Source organism: Abramis brama (assembly GCF_963993115.1).
Source record: "Abramis brama genome assembly, chromosome: 1".
Taxonomy (NCBI): domain Eukaryota; kingdom Metazoa; phylum Chordata; class Actinopteri; order Cypriniformes; family Leuciscidae; genus Abramis; species Abramis brama.
Genome location: NC_139963.1, coordinates 13,590,356 through 13,614,863, shown reverse-complemented (window position 1 = coordinate 13,614,863; position 24,508 = coordinate 13,590,356). Strand labels below are relative to the sequence as shown.

Below are 24,508 nucleotides of genomic sequence, written 5' to 3'. Positions count from 1 at the left end.
CCTCAGATTAGAGTGATCTTGACCACATGTGAACAGGAAATTGACTATAGAAGAAGAAGTGACAAAGTGGCTATTTGATTTTTGAGATAGAGCATCTAGTGTTGGAAGTATGAACAGTGTGACAACTTACCCTGCTCTCCCTACTGTATAACACAGAATGTATGCTTGGAACTCGTATACTTACAATGTTTTTGACTCCACTTAAAGAGTTTTTGACTCCTTCACCAGGAATGAGGAAGCTGCTTTACAGACACTCCTGTTTTACACACGTCACTCAAACAAAGAAGCAGGAAACTATTTCAACTCCTCAGTTCAGAGAAACAGAAACTGAAGTATTGTTGAGCTGTTGTGTGTTTGTGTCTCTCTATATTCATGCAGTAAAATGGCAGAAGCCAGAATTTCAGTGGATCAGAATGAGTTCACGTGTCCAGTGTGTCTGGATCTCCTGAAGGATCCAGTGGCTATCCTCTGTGGACACAGTTACTGTAAGATCTGTATTACAGACTGCTGGGATCAGGAGGATGAGAAGAGAGTCTACAGCTGTCCTCAGTGCAGACAGACCTTCAGTCCAAGACCTGCTTTAGCTAAAAACACCATTCTGGCTGAACTGGTGGAGAAACTGAAGAAGACTAAACTTCCTGCTGACTGTTACGCTGGAGCTGGAGACGTGCAGTGTGACGTCTGTACTGGAAGAAAATACAAAGCCGTCAAGTCCTGTCTGGTGTGTCAGGAATCTTACTGTCAAACTCATTTTGACCGTCATGAGGAATTTCACTCTCGTAAGCCACACAAAGTGATTGATGCCACTGGACGACTGCAGGACATGATCTGCCGTAAACATGATAAAGAGCTAGAAATGTTCTGTATCACTGATCAACAGTGCATCTGTGTGTGGTGTAAGGAGAGTGAACATAAAAACCACAACACTGTATCAACTGCAGCACAGAGGACAGAGAAACAGGTATGAACTGAGAGGGATTGATCACGCAGAAATGAAAGTGTCTTCATTTACTCACTCATTTACTCATGTTGTTCCAAACCGGTTTGACTGAGTTTCTTCTGTGGAATATAAAAGATGATATTTTGAAGAATGCCTCATCTATTTTAGTTTATACATTGAAAGTCAGTGAGAAAGTCATTGTAAGTCAATGCAAAATGGTCAGTCTCCAAAATGGAGAAAAAGCATAAAAGTAATCTAAACAACTAGATAAAGAAAGGAGTACGCTTATGTGTATTGACATGCACTTGTAGTGTACTTCAAATTAAAAGTATAATAAAAAAAAACAAAATAAAAAAAACTGTACTTGCAGATAATATAATATTAATGAAATGCAAGGCCACTTAAGTGCACTTAAAGAGAGTCAACTTTCATGACTGTTTCATAAGAACACTTTATAAAGTACACTTTTTTATAATGTAAAATTAAAAGTTTTACTTTGAAGTACATTTTAATATTTCAATTTAACTCAATAGAATTATGAAATTACATTATATACTTAAATCTTACTTAAGTGGGTCAAAAAGTCACTCTTAAGTTCAGGTAATTGCTTTATATTTATATTTACATTTAAACTATAATACATTTTCATTTAATAGCAATTAACATGCAAATACGTGTCTGAAAACATCACGCTCAGTTCTATTTCACAATTATATTCTTTTAAAGTATATCATTTCCAAAATAAGTGCAGTCTTTAAAACATGCTACATTTAAAAGAGCCAAATTTTTATTCACAAATCAAATCATTGATAAACTCATGTATGTGGAGCCCAAATCAAATATGATGACATCAAAAACATCAAACTTCACTGGTGTTTGTGTCATGACATCATGGTGTTTAGTCATGTGACTGTGACATGAAAGAACCAATGAGGTTTGATGTTATTGACGCGTCACCATATTTTAAGTAGTTTTATGTGTCATTCCCTGTCATTGGTTTGTCCTCCAGAAACAGCTGAAGGAGACGCAGATGAAGATCCGTCAGAGAATCCAGCAGAGACAGAAAGATCTTCAGCATCTGAGAGAGGCTGTGAAGTTTCATAAGGTGAGTCTGGAGAAGAAGAGAAGTTTGAGACGTCTCAGTTTGGACTCTGTCAGTCGTGCTGAAGCCACTGTGTGATTGTGATGTGTGTGTAACAGCGCTCTGCACACACAGCAGTGGAGGACAGTGAGAGGATCTTCACTGACATCATCCGCTCCATTGAGAGAAGCCGCTCTGAGGTCACACAGCGGATCAGAGATCAGGAAAAGACTGCAGTGAGTCGAGCTGAAGGACGACTGGAGCGACTGGAGCAGGAGATCAATGATCTGAGGAGGAGAGACGCTGAGCTGGAGCAGCTTTCACACACACAAGATCACATCCAGTTCCTGCAGGTAACAGAGATCTAGAAGAACAGGATCATAGTGGACTTGAGCAAGATCCTGCTATGACAGAGAAACATTTCATGAGAGCAGAATGAGCCGTTGACTGAGATGTTGTCAGGAATTCAGTCAGATTCAGTCAAGTGTTGTGTTATCATATAATCATCAGTCAGACTCTCATCTGATCATCTTCTGTTTAAAGAGACACACTTACAAAGCCCTGGGAAATTTACCATTAAATATTAACAAATTTTTCCTTCTGCTTTCTTCTGTCTTGATGAATCAGTTAACTTGATGGTATCAATATCCAGCCAACTAGATTTTTCACCCTCTTTTTAATGAAATCTTTTATTTCTACTAAAATAATTTCAGTAATTGGCACCAGAATTGGGTCAGGTGATCTTCAAAGTTGATAATGTTGATAAAATTAAACAAACAATTTTACAGATACTTATACAGATACAGATACTTAAATCCTACTTATGTTGGTCAAAAAGCTCTCTAAATATTAGCTAATTGCATTTAAGATAAATTTAGACTATGAGACATTAATTTAATAAAAATAATTATTTTAAAAATAATTGAATTCAATCTGCTCTTAAGTATATATATATATATATATATATATATATATATATATATATATATATATATATATACATATATAGAATGTGCTGATTGTGTGAAAGTGCTGGATTGAAGTGAGTCACTGAAGAGAAGTCAAGTCAACAAGAGCCGCTCAGATCTGATATAGTGCAGGTTATTGGCTGAAGTGTGGAGATGATGAGTTTTCTGTAGAGTTTCCAGTCTCTCTCAGCACCTCCTGAATCTACAGACGAACCCGACGTTTCCTTCAGTTCTCTCTCCTCTTTTGATGGCATGAGAGAATCTGTCCGTCAGCTGAGAGACAAACTGGAGGATTTCTGCAAAGAGGAGATCAAGAAGATCTCAGACGGAGGTAAAGTCCTGCGCCTCGTTTATACAGACATGTGGAGAAAGATCCCAAATCTGAACGTACAACCGTAATGTTCCTACGATTTATAAAACGTCAATTTTGTAGAAAAAAAATATTAAATGCATCCCAGTTTTAAATCACAGTTATTAATAAATTAAATTCAAGTCCATCAAATCCTCCTACAGAACGGCCACAAATATCTCTTGATGGTTCAGAAATACGGACTCATCATCGTGGACAAGCGTTTATATACATGACGGAGGATGAAATCCATCGAATTTAGGATCAATCCGATGTGTGTGTTTTATAAATGAAGCCCCTGGAGAATATTAATCTGCTCTCAGAAATTAGTCTAATATCATATTACATTTTTTTCTCAGAAATGAATGTTCAAATGAATTAATTCATATTTATTTCCACAGTCACTTTCACCAACATGAATCCCAAGACCAGGAACGACTTCCTACAATGTGAGTCACTAGAAAACAAGCAAAAAAAAACTCACTGAATGTGTTCATGTTCTTCCTGTAGAAGGAGAAATAAATCATGATAGAAGAGTTTTATAATTAATCATGTAAATGATGATTTGCACAGGATATTTGGTCAGCTGTACTGAGACAATGATGATACATTGAACATTGATTCATGAAGAGTTCAGATACATTAAAAGATCAGACAGATTCATAATTCCTGTTTCTGATGTGTTTTCTCTCCATCAGATTCCCATCAGCTCACTCTGGATCTGAACACAGTGAATAAACGCCTCAGTCTGTCTGAGAGGAACAGAGTGATTACTGTCACTGACACAGAGCAGCCGTATCCTGATCATCCAGACAGATTTGATTGTTATTCTCAGGTGCTGTGTAGAGAGAGTGTGTGTGGACGCTGTTACTGGGAGATTGAGTGGACTGGAGATGATGGTGTGTATATATCAGTGTCATATAAGAGCATCAGCACGAAGGGATGGGGTAATGATTGTTGTTTTGGATATAATGATCAGTCCTGGAGTTTGTCCTGCTCTTCCTCCAGATACACATTCTGGCACAATAACATTCGCACTGATCTCCCTGTAAAGTCCATCAGCAGAAGAATAGGAGTGTATGTGGATCACAGTGCAGGAACTCTGTCCTTCTACAGCGTCTCTGACACAATGAGCCTCATCCACACAGTCCAGACCACATTCACTCAGACGCTCTATCCTGGGTTTTGGGTTAATTATGGATCATCAGTGAAACTGTGTTGATGTTTCAGAACAGATTGTAGAGAGATTTTACCCATAATACTTTGATCTGCACAATAAATCAGTAACAGTGAGATACAGAGACTCTTATTTTAATTTTCTTTATTATAGCTTAACTTCTGCCACAGAAATAACTCTGTGAAGAATAAATGTGTGTATTAAATCCTTTATAGAGACAGTAAGAATGGCGTGTGTGTGTTTATCAAGCTATAATCGTATTGATGGAAATCATATTCATTTACTTTTTATTGTAGTGACACATAATCATTTTAATTTTACTATTAAAAGTATCCTTTCATTTGAAATTATTAAACACAAACAAAATGAACAGATTGAGGATAGTGTGGTTTTGAATAATGAAATAACAGAATTGGTTGTGAACAATGTAAATGTGGAAAATGACATTAGTAGTGGAGAAAATAGTGCTGGAAAACAATCACAGTTCAAAATGTGAGAAAAATTGTTAAACAGAAGCGAGGCAGCTCGCGCGCCTATTGGTCGCTCTGCAGCAACTGCTGCAACCTATCGGTAGGCTGCTCTTGACGTAAGCATGAGGGTGCGGGCGCTCTCAGTCGTTACATGCCGCCAGAATGGGGGTGGCTTATGCCTATATAAGCCAGATCCCGATAGGGTGCTCTTTGATTTTTCATCTCTTCAGCCAAGTATTCACATCGCTGGATCTCCGGAGAGAAGACTGCGCCGTCGAAAAGGCACTGCAGCGGGACGAGCATCTGCATCGCAGAATAAGTGTCTGAGGAAGCCGGTCTTCTTCTCGCCGCCTTCAGCCGCCGCTCTTGCTGTGCCATCCGGCGCCTATATCCTTTCTCGCTTCTATGTGTGTTCGCCGCCGTGACACACGCAAAGCCGAGCCGAGGCGTTGTTGCAAATGCCTCGTTCCAGGTGCGGCTCGTGCAGAGCCCAGCTCTGCGACGGGGACCGCCACATTCTGTGCGCTTCCTGCCTGGGCAGAAACCACGACGAACACGCGCTTTCCCAGGGTGGCTGCCCGGAATGCGACTCCATGACCATGTCGACCCTGCGAGCTCGACCGGCACTGTTCGATGTGGACCCCACCCCTCCGCTTCTCTCGTCTGGGCCGCGCCGTAAGAAGGGCAGCTCTCAGAGCCCCCCGGAAGGTGATTCTCCCCGCGAAGACACGCCGGTGGTATCCCTGCGTGCATCGCTCATCGACTCTCCCACCTCTCTCACGGATGGCCAGCGCCCGGCTTCCGCCACCGCTCCCACCATGCCTGACGAGTTTGAGGGAGACAAGGCAGAAGATAGCTGTTCTCTTCTCGCCCCGGGGAGTGAAGAGTGGTCGGGCTCCATTCCGGACCCCACCCCTTCGCTGCAAGAGTCCAGTGGAGTACGGGCCAGCTTCGATGCCAAACTTCTTAGCCTCCTTACTAAGGCCGTGGAGGACCTTGGCCTCGATTGGTCGCTGCCCGAAGAGCCCGCGCCCAACAGGCTTGATGGCTGCTTTCTCCCCGGACGCCGCCCGACGCCTCACTCGAGGCCCGCTCCGTTCCTGCCCGAGCTGCACGAGGAGCTATCCAAGTGTTGGAAGGCGCCATTTTCCACAAGGTTGCGTTCCTCTGTCTCTTCGACACTCTCGACTGTCGACGGCACGAAGGACAAAGGCTACCTCCCGCCATTCCTCCCGTCGAGGAAGCAGTGGCCACGCACCTCTGCCCACCATCCGCGGAGTGGCAGTCCAAACCTGCCCTGCCTTCCAAAGCCTGTCGGACTACCTCGGCCCTCATCGGTCGCGCTTATGCCTCCGCCGGTCAGGCCGCTTCAGCAGTTCATTCCATGGCCGTGCTTCAAGTTTATCAAGCCAACCTTCTCCGTTCTATGGACGAGGCGGGCCCAGATCCGGCTAACTTCACGGATCTCAGAAAGCCACAGACTTAGCTCTACGAGACACTTGTGGCTTACGCTGTCCGACATGAAGGACTCTGACAGAGCCACCTTCCTCGACGCGCCTGTGTCTCCTTCGGGACTCTTCGGCCCGTCTGTGAAAGGGTTCGCTGAGCGCTACTCAGAGGTGCAGAAGACATCGCAGGCCATGCGACACTTCATCCCCAGGTGCTGGAGTTCCGTGGCGGGCCCCCCAAATATATATATATCCACTTGAGAAATATATCTAAACATGTATCTCATTTTCTCATCTAATGATTTTCCTTCTATGTGGTTTGGTCTTTGTGTCCTTGTAAACGTTTGGATTAATGTTTCAGACGTGTTTACATACTATGGTTTATGCAAATCATAAGTGTGGCATGTTTAGTCTCTATAAACTCAATCTTCACAATCACAATCTTAGTTCCCCATTTGTTAATTTACATCACATTTTGTTAACTTTATGACGCATTAGGATTATAAGCATCTAAAAGATTCTTGTGTTAAACTGTCTGCACTATCACTCCGGTCTCCCTGCTCCCAGTACCACATACATGTTAATATTTGTCTGCTAAATTACTAATGTAACTTTACACTAAATAATATTAATCTCCTTTAGCATACAGTATTTTGAGTGATGATAGTAATAGGGGCGCTATAGCTACCGCTTACATTTGCTAGCATTTCAATACTAAGTTAACGAAGAAAAAAGTACAGTATTTATAGATGAAACTGACCTGCACTTGAAGCCCTGAACAGGTCATTCATTTTGCAACATTTTGATGCTTGCTCTCTGAGTGCTTTCCTTTTCGTTGTAGGCTACTTTCCCTCTCTGCTCCACCTGGCCGTTTTCTCTCCATCATCGGGTGATGGTTGCATTTTCTGTTTAACCGTTTGGCTGAGGCTTTAAGTGGAATCGTAGCCTTGCCAGTCAAGACTAACAGATTCATGATTTTATTTTATTATAATAATTTTATTGAATGACGAATTCGAAAATGATCACTGGTAAAGGTAGTAGTATAAAATAATAATAATAATAGATAAAAAAATAAAATAAAAATAAACGCTGGCTGGCAGCAGGCCAAATTAGTCGCCAGGCCACCGGGAATTCTCCCGGTGCTCCCGATGGCCAGTCCGGGCCTGGAAGCAGTTGTAGTAGTGTCAGAGAGTCAGAGGGTCCTATCTTGCACCCAGCGCAATTGACTTTGTACACCGACGCATGTATCATTCCTATTTTGCACCCGCGCAAAGCGCGCTTCTCCCTCCACAGAAGCACGTCGCTAAACTAGGGAATGAACTTGCGCTCCGTGGGCGGTTCAGCGCAAAAAAGGAGGCGTGTTCCAGCGCAAACGTTCCTTCTAGGGCTGTCCCCGACTATGGATTTTCATAGTCGAATCAGAATCGTCATGCCTTGCCTATAGTCGACTAATAGTCGAATCATGTGTATGGGGGTGGGGCTGGGGGCGGGGCTTTAACGTTTCAAAGCCGCGATGTACAGAAAATCACACAAAGATATAGAAGAAAATGTATAAAAACACTTTTGATCAATAAAACTAAGAAATAACATAAATAACTCCAGAAAGGCCACACTGCAGATTTGCATTTCACATGCAAATCAAATTAAATCGGCTAAATTACCTGTGCGAGCAGGCCAGCCTACAGCACAACATCGATGCACCGAAAAAATAAACAATTAATTTACTAAATTAAATTAGAACAGAATATAGGCCTACCTTTCTAATAAATAAAAATACAAAACGAAATAAATCAGAATCAAGTCACAGGATGAGGAGCAAATGTGTGCAAAATGCCTAAAGTGCAGGGGAACATATATTCAAAACACAAGCCACAAAATAGTTAGATTAGATAACCCTGACAGATTAATAAATAAAATAAAGAAATTATTAAAATAACGATAGTAGCCAGAATTTTCAACTTTGTCTTTTTAACTGCAGAAACAACAATAAATGCTAAACTGGAGAGGCAGTCTTTTTAGCTAAAAATGTTCACAGCATCCAAAAATAAAATTAGAACCGGCTGAAAAGTTTTTAAATCACTTGTACCTGATCGAGAGAACAAATCCAATCTTTCACTCTGTCTGTGTCCGTTGGAGTCTTTTCAAATTGTGCGCGCGGATAAAATACATTCTAACCGTGAAACCCAGTCTATGCGTGAAACATGTTAACGTTGGCCGGCAGAAGTGCGATCATGGTTTTCCTGATGCTAAATCCAGCCTTGGAGAATATCCTTTCTGATGGTGTACATCCACACTTTAGATTTTCTTATCCCAGACATTGTTAAAGATTTAAATCCTTGCCGCGAAGACGCTCCTCTGTCGGTCACGGATTGAAAGTGAAACTTAAATCTGTCACGCGGACGCGGGGTGTTTGGATTTATTCACGCACGTTAAAAATTTTTTATTAAAAGCTTCTTGCACATTTTTATATAGGCCTACAGCATTATCATAATAGGCTGAATATTAACGTATTGACATAAAAGCTAGTTCTATGTGAAATCAGACATTGAGCGCCCTCATATAGCCAAAGTGGCATGATCCTCGTTTCATAACACCTCTGCGAAGATTCGACCGTGAGATCGGTAGTCGAATCAGGCTCCTCCTATCGAAGCATCGAATCTTCGACTATTCGGGGTCACCCCTAGTTCCTTCATGCTATTTTGCAGGTTTAGAAAACAATTGCGCTACTAACCAGGAAAAAATTGTTTAAAGTCAGTGGCGCGTTGCGCATGTTATTCATATGCTATTTTAAGGGCGCATGCTTGGCCATAATCAATGTAGCGTGTGCACAACGCGAATGCACTTTGATTCTCTCATCTACACAGAAACAGCAGTTTTCATTTTTGCAAATCATACATTATTACGATAGATAGATAGATGATAGATAGATAGATAATTAGATAGATAGATAGATAGATAGATAGATAGATAGACAATTTATTATAAAAGCATACATCTAGCTTACACATTTACCCAAATTATCATACGCCTTTTTAACCGAAGTTAATTTGGGTGTGTTTCTCCATCCCCAACGTCCCTGACGAGAGCGTTGCTCTCCTTGGCTGTGAACCGCTCCTGGCGCGCGCCTGGCAAATCCGCTGGGTTGCTTTATATACAACCCTTCGTCTCCTGTTCAGTGTCTGGTCTTGTCCTTACATGGATGCACAAGACTAACTAGCTGTTGCTTACCTAAGATGCTCATCTTCATTCTGATCTGCCTTCTACGTTGATCATCTTCATCATCCTTTTTACACTCCACCTGCAAAGACATTTATATTACTATTCAGATAAGGTCTATCTTTCAGGTTTACATGACCAACTCACCATTACATCTGCTGGTTCTGTGCTTCTGTTCTAAATAAACATTGTTTATATTTACTCGCCTGTTTGAGTCTTCTCTAAACCTGACAATAAGGTTTAAGCCATTTTGATTTACATGGAGGACTGGAACCGACATTATTTGACATTAAAATAAGGAGAGACCATTTACAAAAAGTTGAGGATTTTGTAAGGTTGTATTATTAACATCTACGCCTGAGAATTTGGTTCAGATTATTATGCCATTAGGGATAGCCTTAATTTCTTAGTTAAATTCTTTTTCATTTACAAATAAACCTTATTTTGAAATAAAATTAGGATACGTGTTAATTGCCCATTCTTGTCAATAAGCCGGTTAACAATTAAAATGTTGTGCCGAACCCAATTCTCCATGTACAATGACTTCCTATTATGAATTGTATTACCATTGTTCCATATAAAACTCCTGCTGGGAGAAAAATGTTAACATCTTAGTTGATAATTCAATATACTTTATTTTAGACAAACATCCCATGGTTTGGTCGTGACGGCACATTTTCGTTGACAGAAATGTTTTGGTAGAGATCACATCACATTACAGAATTTCAACTCACATACTAAAACATTGATACTAATGATTTGCATAAATGTACTAAAATTGTTTATTTCCCCCAAATAAATTATTATATGTTCCCTTTTGTCACTACCAAAACAATGATGACATGTTTCGGTCATGACTGTTTCGGTAGTGACAATTTTAGATACTTTTGAGCCTAGTTCAAAGATGATAACCAGCACATGTTACCTAGCACAGTTCTGAACAATTGAAAATAATTATAATATATAATAATATTAATATTTAAAAAAACTATAAAATACATGTTGTTTTTTTTAACTTAACTTTTTAAAAGAAATCAAAAATATATTTTTAAAAACAACATTGAAATTTAGGGGTTAGGGTTCGGGACAGCCACCTCCCAATTGAAAGTAACCAATAAATTATGATTTTATATATATATTAATGATATTTTATATATGACTGATATTTTAAATAGTATTGTGGGATTCAATAGATAATAGGAGGATATTTGTAAACATCTAAAATTTGGTTTTTTGGTTGTGGGACAGCAGTTTGCACCAATTTTGCAGAATGGACCATTTATGATATAAAAACTCTCAACTATATTTCTTGAATGTAAAAAAACTATAAAACTATAAAAAGAAATATAATGGTGTATAATACACATCTGTTGTTGTGCCTGAGAGCTGGCAGAGCACCCATAGTTTGTAGGGGTCTGCGGGGTGTCCTGATGGTGGGACACTGGTGACTGGTGAGGAAAAAGAGCAGAAGAGGGCTGACCAAACTGGCCTGATCCTGAAGACGTGTAACTGGTGCCTTCTCACTTTCGCTCACATTTATTTGGACCACCACTTGATCAAACACTTCACCCATGTTTTCAGCAGAAATATTGCTGTGAACACTGTAAAGATAAATTCAGTTTACATCAGAAACAATCATTCACACTGTGGGCCATGCCACTCTTCATATCCATCTTGACCAAATCAATGTTTGATTACAAATGTAGTTTAGATTCAATTTTAATGTTCCACACATCGTGCAACACGAGTTAGACAGAGGTTAACTATACACAGAACACAAACTAGTATATTGAACTAGAGGTGTGATCACACATTATACAGGGAACATGCCATGATATCATGTTAATCACTGTTTAATGTCAATGCATTACATATCGTATAGCTCACACAAATATGTATTGTAATGTTCTAATGTTAATATCTTCGAAATTCAGTTGTTGTTGCAAGGAACTCCATCACCTTCATAAACTTCCTCGACTTCTTGTTTTTAGCAGCCTGTCCACTCCGGCAATCATCCTCACGCTTTTTCCTCATGTATGTATCGCGTAAGCTTTTCCACTTCTGTTTAACCTCCTTCACTACAGCACACAAACGATGGCGATGGTCAAAAGTTTGCAGGGAAAAGATACAAGCCTATGTACATGAAAGAAAATTAAGTGAAATGAAACTCACCATCGAATCCTATTTTATCTGCAATTCCTCTCCATATCAACTCCCTCTTATTGAGATTTTTGTAGACGCTGTGGCGTCTGTCATAAAGCTCTTTGTGTTCAGACACCAAAGAGACCAGCAGCTCTACATTCATCTTGCCGAGTCATTGCATCTTCTTCGTCATCTTCTTCAATGTGAGTTCGGCGAGACCGTTTTGTGCTTGAGCACCACCAAGTACTGTAACTTCAGCAGCTCCAGGCACGTGAACAAAAGTGCCAATTTCATTGGTCGGCCAGTTTTTAACGCGGCACGTCAAACCAAAAAAAGGACCCGAGGCATTTTTTTTTTAAATTACGCTTTTACGTCTGCCGTTTTGCGCGTCGGTGTGCGCACTCACATTGGAGTCCTTTGTTTAGTCCCGAGGCGTTAAACGTCAGCCAAAAGCATGCGCGATAATCGTCCCGGTGTGCACGGGCCTTTAAGCAAAAGTGGCCGTAACTCGGCCGACTGTAGCAGCTAGAAGGGGGGCCTTTGAGAGCCCTAAGGACCGTCGATAGGTCCCAGGAGGGTAAGGTAAGAGGACGAGGCGGGTTGAGCCTCCTTGCCCCTTTCAAGAAGTGAACAACCAGGTTGCTTCTACCCAGTGATTGGCCGGCCACAGGAGCGTGGTGCTGCTATGGCTGCCACATAGACTTTGAGCGTGGAGGGGGTGCGACCCGTGTCCATTAGCTCCTGTAGGAAGGAAAGCACCAGCGGTTCTTCACATGAAATCGGGTCTTGGTTCCGGACTGATTATCTGGCTGGGAGACAGTGAGCTCTTGGCTAGGTTGATTCTGAGTCCTAGGGATTTCAAATGGCTATAGGGAGCACAGACCTGTGAGAAATCAACTATGCCTCTGACTGGACCAGGATGAGCCAGTCGTTGAGATAATTCAGGATGCGCATCTCCTTCTGCCTCAGGGGAAAGAGTGCTGCATCCATGTACCTTGTGAAAGTGTGTGGTGAGTAACCTCAATTGATCTTCCCCAAAATCCAGCTCAACACTCCAGGGATCGAGTGTCAGTGCCCAAGTATTACAGGCTGCATCTCGCGCTAACGCCTGTCACAGCATTGAGATGAAATGAGTAGCGTTTGGCCAGGCGTAGCCCTGGCATGTGACAATCATTGGCGCGGAGTTGTTAAACAACAGCTGGCGAAAGATGCTCTTTAGAAAGAGATGCTCAATGAGTCTCACCTGATAGCCACAGGGGAGAGACATAATTTTCAGTTGCAGAGCTGTCAACGTTGTGCTTGCTCTAGCAGTGGAGGCACTGGGGAATCCCCGAGCTGCAGGGAGAGTGAGACATAATAAACATCAATAGGCTAAATTTATCAATATGTATTTTACTAAAACACCCTAATAAATGTGCAGCGAGAGACTGAAGTGCTCAGTTTTGAGTGATGGTGCAAAAGAATCATTGAATCAGAGCTTTCATTTACATTTAATCACATGTGAAAGCTGGTAGTGCTTCTGGGTCTTTCGTCCATTCTGTAGCTGGCATTTCGTACGGGTCCATGTTGTTGATGTCAAGCAGTTTCTCTAAATAACGCTGCCTGGCGTTGTTGTTTAATCTCTCCCGATAGAGCCCCTTTCCTTTCGCTTCCTCCTTTTCCATTTATTCCCAAGAAACTGCAGCGTATTGCAAAATGCAAACCAATATCAAGCTGCTCTGTCGCTATTTCTCTCGGTCTCACTGTTGAGGTAACCATGGCAACGGATAGCGTATCCTGCCAAGATGGCGGCGCCATGGCTGCCAACCATAGACAGTATAAGAAGTGGACAGAGCCATCTCATTGGATCTCAATTGAGACAAGTGAAGCCCATTTTTAGCAATTTCTTAGCACTTCCTTTCCTGACGCGCAGACTCAAACCGAGCAAAGCGTTACACGGACCATGTGAGCAACCCGTCTGTCTTCTAGTAGCTGTGCCAAGAGAAATCTGAATCATTCCCTTCCGAATCTTGCAGAGACGGAGAGTGTGAGTACATGAGCTTGGAGCAGGAGCAACTTTTGCTAGGTATTCTGATTAATTATATTGTCATTTTGCCTCCACGTCCCCCCGATTGCCCGCGAGCTTCTCCTCCCGTCCATACGGTAATCTCTCTACTGTGCGACAGAGAGTCACGTGGTTATGACGCAATCGTTAGCCTACTTTTACAAAAACTGCTTCTACGGGGCCATAACATAAGCTACAAGGTAATGGAGCATTTTATACATTGTCGTGTTTCTTTAGAAATAAATAATGGACAAATGGAGTCTTCAAACGCCTCAGATGTAAAGTTATTCGCTGTCAAAGTGACGCCAAAATGAATGGGAGTCAATGGGATGCTAACTGCAGGTGAAGTTCTGCTACAAGATGGTGGCACGCGGCCGGCTTCAACTTCCGGTCGACTTCCTTCCCGCCTGCTGCCAACTCTTCAAAAAGGAAAATGCAGTTTAAGGGATGGTTTGAAGTAACATCAACCTAGGGTCCCTTTGCACCATGACCTCGAGCCAAGCACCCCCCCTGGATACTTTAAGCATTTGTCTGGATACTTTCATAGTTTCTTGCAAGATCTTCAGTGTATTCAAAGTCAACCTCCGCTGGAACAGTCTTGACTATGGACCATTTTTAAAAAGCAATGTAAACAAAGTAAGCCTTTTTCTGTTTTCCCCTTCACCAAATACCAAACTTCTCTGTCTCTATTAATACATAGCTTTTTTTTTTAAGAAATGTTTTTTGGACGAAATATTATTTTAGATAATATTTTACGTTTTATAAACAATATATAATTTATTTACATTATTTTTATTATTATTTCTTTTACAAAGAAGAAACAGCACTGCATTGAATACATTAACACTTTTTTTTTAAATAAAACAATAACTGACTCCTCAACAAGTAAGAAAAACGTACATAGTTAGGAAACTTGTTGTTACTGTTATCAATGAGTTTAAGAGATTTTACAATAAGGGAAATCTCAGCAACAATTTATTTACATTTTTTTTTTAATTATTGAAAACATTATATAAACAGTCACAATGTAAAACAAACAAAAAGAAAAACGATTTTATTTTTTTTTGGACGAAATATTATTTTAGATAATATTTTACGTTTTATAAACGATATATAATTTATTTACATTATACCTAGCTGCTAAACGTTTCGGATTGAATGTCGTAGTATGTGTTGGCATGTCAATCAAAGTTCCTAACGCAGTTCATTGGCTCCACTGGGTTTTGTTAGGAGCGTTTCTAGGATACGAGCGGACGGGACGGTCGCTCTTACTGATGTGTACTGAAAGGTTTTGATATAATTCTGCTTAGAATACGATTAAAATGTCTGATAACGAGGGAGAACAAGCCGGGCCAAAGAGTACCTTTACCACCTATATGTCTGAAGGTGACCAGCTGTTTCAGAAGGGCGAGTATGTCAAAGCTATCGAGTGCTTTTCCACGGTGAGCTAATATGCGAACACACATATTGCATTGCTTACGGTCAGACGAAATTAAACGGATTGCTTTATTTTACATTTTATAAGCGTCTTCTTCTCTGCTATCCAACAGGCTTTAAGTTTACAGCCGGATGATAAGAGCTGTCTGGTCGCCAGATCCAGGTGTTATGTGAAATTAGGTGATGCAGAGAGCGCGCTGAAAGACGCCGAGACCTCCCTCAAAGACAACAAAAACTACTTCAAGGTGTTCATCCGTCCTAGCTTCCCTTTTTTCCTTTTGTCTCATCGTTTGTTCCAAAAGTTCCAGCAGCCTCAGCTCCGAGTCACTGTATGTGTACCTGTAGTAAGACTCTTGTCCTGAAGGGGGCGAATTTACTGACACTTTAACAGATGACGATTCGGTCTCAGAAAAGTGACCTGGCTTTATATCACAAGCACGTTTTTCGAACACAGAATATTACAAATAAAACTTTGTGAATGAATATACTGTTTAAGATTAACACTAAAAATGTTCAGGCAAAAATGACACTTGGTGAAACATGACTGTGAGGTTTGTTCTGTGGAAAGTGTACCGTTAGCTTTTCACATGACACTTAGATTGGTATTTTGTATGTAATCCAATGAAATTCATGAATTTTTAACTGTGGCTTTTTTTGTAGCCACTATATAAACTGTCTAAAACGCACAGTAAAAGCACATCTGAATTATCTGATGTTTAGCAAAGGTTTGGGGTCACTAATCATTCACAAAGGATGCTTTAAATTGATCAAAAGTGATTGTAAATAATTCATTTTTGCACAATAAAATTAAAAATGTGTCCGACGTTGTAAAGTCAAGAGCAATATCATTGTGCAACGTTTACCTCAGTAAGTTGACTGAGTGGGTCTCTGAGCTCGTGTGAGTGACTGGAGGCGGGGCTAATTTGAAATATTCATGAATCCGTGTATACTAAATGAAGCAAGGATGTAGAGTTAAAAAACTTGTCATTTTGGTGATCAGAGATGAGTTTTAGGCGATGAAATGATTGACTACAGAGCGACTTTAAGCAGCAAAACTGTTTTCAACATTGATCATAAAAAAAGCTTGAGCACCAAAGCAGCATCTCAGAATATCAGAATGATTTCTGAAGGATCATGTGACAATGAATGAAGACTGGAGTAATGATGTTGAATATTACATTTCAAAATTGATTAAAATATAAGACAATTCTTTAAAAATATATATTTTTAATAATAGTTCACAGTATTCCTGTTTTTACTGTATTTCTGATGTGCTATCAAGTCACCTGATTCTCTCTGGTTCTCCATCCTGTGTCCTGCAGGGTCTGTATCAGAAGGCTGAAGCCCTCTACACTATGGGGGATTTTGAGTTTGCATTGGTCTACTATCACAGAGGCCATAAGCTACGTCCAGAGCTACAGGAGTTCAGACTGGGAATCCAGAAAGCTCAAGAGGCAATCGAGAACTCAGTGGGAAGTGAGTCCTTAGACACAACATGATGAGAAATGAGGAGTTCATGTTTTGGTTCCACAACAAAGTGACTTAAGTTAGTAACCCTCATCTGCCTCTCTCTCCCCGACCTAAAAGGTCCTTCCTCTGTGAAGTTGGAAAATAAAGGAGACCTGTCTATCTTCTACAACGGGGTGAGCTATCTCTTGCTCGTTCTCTCTCTTCCGTTACGCCACCTTCCCCGTGACTCATACCACACCATCACACCATTGTTTGTAATTTACGTTTATGTTCATTTTAGCAGTTAGTAATGCATATTTGTTTGTTTGATGCGTTCCCAAAGGTTCGTCCCAAGCATTTGAATCATTCTCATAAGAAGGAATCCAAAAAGCATGGCCAGAAGAAGAGCAAATATGACAAAGCAGCCAAGCAACTTCTGGGAGAACTGTACAGTGACAGAGAATTCTTAGATAAACTTCTGCAAGATGAAGGTGTGTGTTTTCATGTTTTTTAGGCCTTGTTTGATGTTAGTTTGCATCTATGATGGTGTATATTCTATATAAAGTATGGCAATCTGCTCCCATACAGATCTTATGAAAGGTAAGATTGGAACTGGAGAGCGTGTGCAAGATCTGATCGTGGGCTGTATCTCCTATCTGGACACGCGGACAGCATTCTGGCAGCAGCAGAAGCCCATCTATGCTCGTCAACGAGACCGAACACTAACGCAGCAGCGGTGGAGCCGGGTTCAACACAAGCCACCCTCAGACCCAACCCGATATGTCCTCGCCAGTCTGGAGGATATTGACAAAGGTGAACCTCTGCAGAGTTCAAAGTTCACAGCATTAGGTTCCTAACAACAAAGTTCAGCATTAGTTGCATACTCATGTTGCACATGCAAAATCATAAACTACTGTCAGAGTTGGGGGTCAGTAAGATTTTTTTGAATGCTTTTGAAATAAATATTTGATGCTCATCAAGGCTGCATTTGTTCGATCATATTGGGAAATATTATTACGGTTTAAAATAATTTCAGCATCAACTCCAGTCTTCAGTGTCACATGATCCTTCAGAAATCATTATGATATGCTAATTTGATGCTCAAGAAATTTTTCTTATTGTTATGAATGTTGTAAACAGTTGTACTGCTTAATATTTTTGTGGAAAACTTGATACTTTCTTTTGTAAAATTATAAATGTCTGTACTCTCACTTTTGATCAATTTAATGCATCCTCGCTGAATAAAAGATTAATTTATTTATCTTTCCAAAAAAAATAAAATAAAATCTTACCGACCCCAAACTTTTGAACTGTAGTGTTTGCCTATGATTATTAGCTAACTGATGAGTGACTGACCTACGACAACTTGGAGATAATGTTGGAATTATGATCCTAATTATTGAACAAACCCCTAAATATAACTATGAAACTTTGGCACATAACTGTGTACCATTTGTGCCATGGACATGAACAATACATCAAATTCTGCTACTTGTTGAGAAGTGTTATTACTTTTATAAAGCTGCTGCAGATTTACTGTTGTTCGGCGGATTTTTGTGGGCGAAATCCAGTCTTTTCAATGGGAATCCAGTCCACACATTCTGGAATTTCACAGGAGATTCACATTTGTCCCGTGGGTTCACCATGTTGACCAACAGAAAACTGCTTGATTTGAGAATGACTTCTGTGAAATTTTACAAAAATTACCAAACCTTAAGAGATTTTTTAGGTGACACATGATTTTTTCCTGGTGGACAATAAAACAGGCCAAAAAATCCTATATCCTATAATCCTATAGAAACAATCTTAGCAACACTCTGGTATCGCATTACATTTGGATTGGCAAACATTTTCAGAAAATATTCTGTATGTTATTGGGTTTATTAAGAGTTATGTGTTGAATTGTCAGCCTTGAGTGCCGGCGATGCAGAAAGCGGCCTGAAGAAGGCCCGTGAGCTCCTGAAGGCGGTGAAGGAATGGTCTGAGCAGGTGCTGCCCAATAAGAGAGAAGTGCTTGGGAACCTGCACAGCTGCATTGGTAGAGTCTGGGAATCTCATCGGCCCAATACTTAAATATATAATATCAATAGCAGAAGATTCAGAGATACAACATTTTCTTTTATGTTCTGTGTAGGCAATGCATTGATGGATCTTGGGAATATGGACAAGGCTCTGCATCATCATGAGAAAGATCTGGAGCTGGCCAAGAAAGGGTGAGCGCTCATGAGAGCAGGAAAACTACCTTTTGTTTTTCTTGGATGGTTAATTTGGCCTAGCTTTAGCCTAGCATACACATAACACATTATAGACTTCTCATTTCATTTCAGTTTCATTTATGCATTTGGCAGACGCTTTTATCCAAAGTGACTTACATTGCATTTCAAGACACACATTTACATTCTTATCAGTTCTTGCTTTCCCTGGGAATCTTATTGAGGGTTGATTTGTAAAGAAGGACTACACGCCTGCGCACATATATATTCAAACGTGCATACCTTTGGACTGAACACATGATGCGCACGTGCGTGACGTCTGCGTTTTCGCGGGTTTGCGTTTTTGAGGTTTGCGCAGAGATAACGGATAATCGTTTGCACCTTCGAACCTATTTCAGGGAGTGCGTTCTCGAGACGCCATCCACTGTTTTGTGCGGATGGGCGGCCGGAGCAAGTTAAGGGTTTTCCTGTTAGAGCGGTGTTGTGTTAGCGGCCTCTAAGTTAATAACTAATGATCTTCACAACGGAAGTGAATCAATCAATCAAAACTAACTTTAGCTGGACAATAACTTTATCCTAGAGCTGTTGTAGAGCCTAAACAATCTGTTACGGTAATTTCCTATTATCACTGTAAAGCTGCTTTGAAACAATCCATATTGTTAAAAGCACTATATAAATGAAGGTGACTTGACTTAAAGGTGCCTTATGCAACTTGGAGCCACCTATAGGCAATTAGTTGAATTACACTGGTAACGGTTACTAACGGAGTTTGATTGACAGCTTTGCTTCCCAGTAGGCGGAGACACTTTTTGCTTGCAGGCTGCAGGGTATTTTTCAATGAGCTCTTTGGTCAAATAAACCACCGATAATCATTCCTGTGCCATTCCGTATTTGAAACTCGTTACTAACTAAGAATACTAACCTGTCCGAAGCCGAGCCACCTCCAATAGTTGAGCCTGGTGCAATGAACACCGACATTCGTTTGGATGGGGTAGAAGTAGATGGGCCCTTCTCATAACTACGGAAAACAGAATAAACATAAACAGCTCAACTAATCACGACGTCATCTGGACTATCCAGTACTGTACCAGGCATAGGGGATAAACAATATGCGTCTTTTGACCAACTTGCACAAGGCAAAATATAGCTACAAATTCCATGCAATTTATTACGTTTGGTCGACCAACCTGAACCCACAAAGCATATTTTTTACTTTCTCTTTTGCAGAGATCACAATGAATGTTTGCGAACTAACTAGCCAACCTGATAAATGAGGTATTACATTACTGTACCTGTCCAATAGAAACGTGGCCAACTCTGCATCGCTCTTCAATCCAAATGCAAACTTCATCTGCCGCCATCTGACAAACGCCAAACCCAGATTTACTCTGGTTTTACTCCGGGCTTTATCCGATGCTCTCTTTGCATTGCTATATTTTCTTTTCTTATTTTTTTTGGCAAGCTCCGTCGCTAGCAGGGCTTGCGTCCGCCATTACTTTAACAAAATATTGGGCGTGTTTGTAACTCTCAGTGTACCTGCCCTCAAAGCCTGTCATTGGCTATCACCTCACACACACCCTTACAAATGTACCCGCCCCAAAACGTCCCGACTCCAATATATGCTGGCTACCAAGGCAGTGGGGGGAATGTCAGTTCTGACACTCTGCCAGATACTATGTTTTAACGTTAGCTGATGACATATAAGGGTTATTATTGGATATTTTATTATGGAACAAGTTGCATAAGGCACCTTTAATAAACTACTATTCATCAGATGTGTTTGGTTTGTGCTTCGTGTCATAGCGACCTGACGGACAGTAAATCCAGGGCTCTGGACAACATTGGCCGTGTGTACGCACGGATTGGCAAGTTCCAACAAGCTATAGAAGTGTAAGTGCATTTGCCTTTAATTAATGTTTACTTTGGTGTTGATGTACACAGACAAGTCTATTGTAATAGTGATTTCATTTTGTTCTGTGTGTGTTTATGTGTGTGTTTGCATAGCTGGGAGGAGAAGGTGCCTCTAGCATGTGGCGGGTTAGAGAAAGCCTGGTTGTTCCATGAGATCGGCCGCTGTTACCTTGAGCTGAAGCGCTATGGAGAAGCACGAGACTATGGCTCCCGCTCGCTCACGGCAGCGGATGACATCACTGATGAGAAATGGCAGCTCAATGCCAGTGTGCTCATGGCGCAGGCCGAATGTGAGTCCAAACTACATCGCCCAGAATCCCAGGAAGTCAGCAGTTTAATGCACTCTGTGACCATGAATAATCTGATTTCCCACAATGCTCAGAATCAATAGGACGTTAATGTGGTCGTTATGTATATTTGATCTACGCCATGCTGTGCGATTACATCACTTTACATCCTCTTTCTCTCTTACATAGTGAAGCTGGGTAACTACAAGGCCAGTGTGTTACACTTTGAGAGAGCACTGGACCGGGCAAAACTGCTGCAGGACGACTCCACCAGAGAAGCCATCCAGAAGGTCTCACTCTCTCTCCCTCATCCCTCTCTCCATCCATCTCGCTCACGGCCTTTTCTATAGTCCCCTTCAAACTACATTAAAATGACTGAGATTCTGAATCACACAGGATGCGCGCTATTGTTTCTGTGTATGTCACTGAGGACCAATATGGAAGTTATTGTCAGTTTGACTAAAGGTGCGGTCACATTTACCATTGTTCGGCAAATGTTTGCAGGCAAATTCCAGTCATTTCAATTAGAATCCATGCGATCAGAAATTTTGCAAGGGCAAAAGATTTCCCCTATGCAGATTTTGCATTGGGTTTATATTGGTCACGCTTGGTTTGTAAAGCTGCTTGGTTTGAAAGTGTGAGCCTATGCTTCATACATTGCTACTGACAATGGACCTTTTTTGCCAGCAAAATTTTGCCGAAATCTCACTAATGTGAGAACACCTAAAGCCTCACACCTTGAGTCTGGGTAGTAATATTCTGCAATGTCTATCCTGTAGAATTCCCTTGAAACTGTTACTCACTGTTAGTCTCGCACTTAAATGATCAGGCAACTCCGTCAAGCCACACTACATTTTGTCTTTCGCTTAGTTTCTACTTCTATGGCATCACCCCGTGGGGCTTGTGCATATTAAACATTAAAAGTGGAGAAAAGGAGATTGACTATGGAAGCTAAGAAATATTAGCTTATATTATATGACAAAACCACCGTGACTTCCGTAAGGAAAGCAATGGCAAAGATTATGCTTGGAGAAGCATTTTAGAAGTCATGAAAATAAAAAGTTACGAAAACGTTGTCTTAATGTTATGCCAGGAAAACAGCTGTTCTGATGTTACATTGCGTGCATTACGTCACTGGAATCTTGTTGTGTTGTGTGTAGTTAGTATGTGGTGACAGAATACTCATCAATACTAGTTGTGTTGTCATAATATGAACTGATAATTGCAATATTTACATTTTAATTTTTTGCATGTTACCTGATTCTTGACTATCCCGTTGCTCTAATATCATATTTCTTCATGTTGCTCTGCTATTATTTGACTCACTTTAATCAACTCCTCATTTTCTCGCCCTGCAGGCTCTTCGTGAAGCAAGACACAGAGTGACCCAGTAAGACGAGGAACCCATCTGAATAAAATGTCTGCAATCAAAGTCAGAACTAATGCATCCTTACTAGTGGAATAAAATCTGCCTGAGGAACATTGTGTTGGATTGCATTCGGGTGTCATTGGTTAAGGATTACTTTATGACTGCCTTCTCTGTGCTTGTTTGCATATGGTAAAAATATGTTTTACATAGTATTACATAAACAGACTGTCACAGTTTCAGAGTTATAACAAATCATGTCCAAGCGATGTTGCCCAGATACCGTTAATGTTTTGCTATAGACACACACTTGTGCTGTTACCTTCTGTTGATAAAGAGATATACTCAAATGAGTAAATCATGACTCAAAAAACATTCAAATGAGTTTAGTTTACACTCCATCTATTGAGTCGATATTGACTGTACGTATGTGCTCAACAAAAATGAACACAAGTATATGCCCTGACAGATTCCGTATACGAATTGCTGCCAATTTGTTTGTGTGAGAGAGTACGTTTTAGATTTGAATCCGATCGCTCAGACCACATCAGGAGGTGATCTGGGCCGCATTTCAGACAAAACTGGACAAGTCTACGTGCATCTGGTTGTTAAAACTACATATGTAAATTTTACTCCTCCCAACAATGCTTAAAAATAAACGTATAATAGCGTGTTATATGACATGTTATAGCCAGATATGACGCGCTGCTGCAACACACATCGCAGTAGATGAGCAGATGAGAATCTCTTCATCAAGCCAACGTGCAAACTACGGCAAATAAAACTGAAAGTAAAACCCAACACGGACGGCATTGAGTCATAAAAACTGAATGGGGGAGAGCGGGGTATGTTATCACTTTTCACACTGTCTAACATTTACTGAGCACCATACATCATAATGGTACAAATGTCATACCAAATGAAAGAAGGAAGTCTTGGGCACATATGTTGTGTATTCATAACATCTTAATATCTTATCTCGTTACGGAGTTGTAGACTGTTGAATAGAGAGTGTGCACTTGTGATAATTTGCCCCATTGGCGGGTAAGTTGTCACACTAGATTATCTAAAAATAAGAACACAACTACTTAATTGTGAATATTGATTTTAATTTTTAAATTCAAACCAGAACTGGAAATATAAACAATCATGCCTGGAGAATCTGGAAAAACAATTATTTCATTCAAAACACATTAAGTGGCAAGACCACTTTACTTTGAACTTTAAACTCAAACGTTCTCTGGCTTGCACATAAATACATGATAACTGAATGGAATGCTGCCGATAACTCACTTAACTTAACATGTTTAACCTCTGAACAGAACAGATGCCCTGTCTCTGACTAATCAGACTCATCTTCAGAGTCACAATTCTGACACACATAAATTGCCTAACCTGAGGTGCAAGCATCATAGGCCCAATTGTTGCATTTTACACATTTTACCCAGGTCTCCTTTGGACGACTGTTTAAAAATGGCTATATACAGACAAGGCAGAAGCACTTTTCATCATCTTATAATGACTCTTGTATGATTTTTCTTCTTTTAGCTGCCTTGTTCTTCGTAGGTCCAGATTTGTCATAAATTGACATGGTCTTCCTGGGGTTGTTCCTCATCCAGGCATCACACAATGTTGATGTGCCTCTTTAGTGGCCCGTAGACAGACCTGTCTAATGGTTGGAGCCGATGTGAGCAGTGGGGTGGGAATGACAGCATGATAATGCCATTTTCTTTGGCATAATTGAGTCCATCAATGGACAGATGAGACTTGTGGTTGTCCAAAAGGAGTAAACAGGGCTTCTCCTATGAGTACTTTGTATGTTCACTGAAATGTTTCAGGAAGTCAACAAAGTGCGTGTCTTTCATCCATCCAGAGGAGTTTGCCTCTCCTTTGCTGCCAGGTGGCCCGTTGATCAGGAAATGATCGCAGAAGTTGACATGGGGCAAAATAAAGTATGAGGGTATACTATTCCCTGTGGTTGAGACAGCACAGGCCAGTGTGACAAGGGTT

The 24,508-nt window shown here is 40.7% G+C and overlaps 2 protein-coding genes across 2 annotated transcripts; both read left to right on the top strand.

The window, feature by feature from the left end:
* Nucleotides 1-333: 333 nt before the first annotated feature.
* On the top strand, nt 334-4,828 carry LOC311086550 (tripartite motif-containing protein 16-like protein). Its single transcript, XM_084119483.1, has 6 exons — nt 334-961; nt 1,950-2,045; nt 2,141-2,374; nt 3,161-3,320; nt 3,740-3,787; nt 4,037-4,828. Exons 1-6 carry the CDS (start codon nt 383-385, stop codon nt 4,558-4,560), a joined length of 1,641 nt encoding a protein of 546 aa, XP_083975609.1. The 5' UTR covers nt 334-382; the 3' UTR covers nt 4,561-4,828.
* Nucleotides 4,829-15,157: 10,329 nt separating this feature from the next.
* On the top strand, nt 15,158-22,839 carry LOC311086541 (outer dynein arm-docking complex subunit 4-like; the record flags this gene model as incomplete). Its single annotated transcript, XM_084119471.1, has 12 exons — nt 15,158-15,277; nt 15,386-15,517; nt 16,595-16,748; nt 16,860-16,915; nt 17,065-17,212; nt 17,310-17,534; nt 18,631-18,759; nt 18,856-18,934; nt 20,738-20,824; nt 20,939-21,135; nt 21,322-21,422; nt 22,491-22,839. The coding sequence occupies 12 exons, from the start codon at nt 15,158-15,160 to the stop codon at nt 22,524-22,526; spliced, it is 1,464 nt and encodes a 487-aa protein (XP_083975597.1). The 3' UTR covers nt 22,527-22,839.
* Between the last annotated feature and the right edge of the window lie 1,669 nt (nt 22,840-24,508).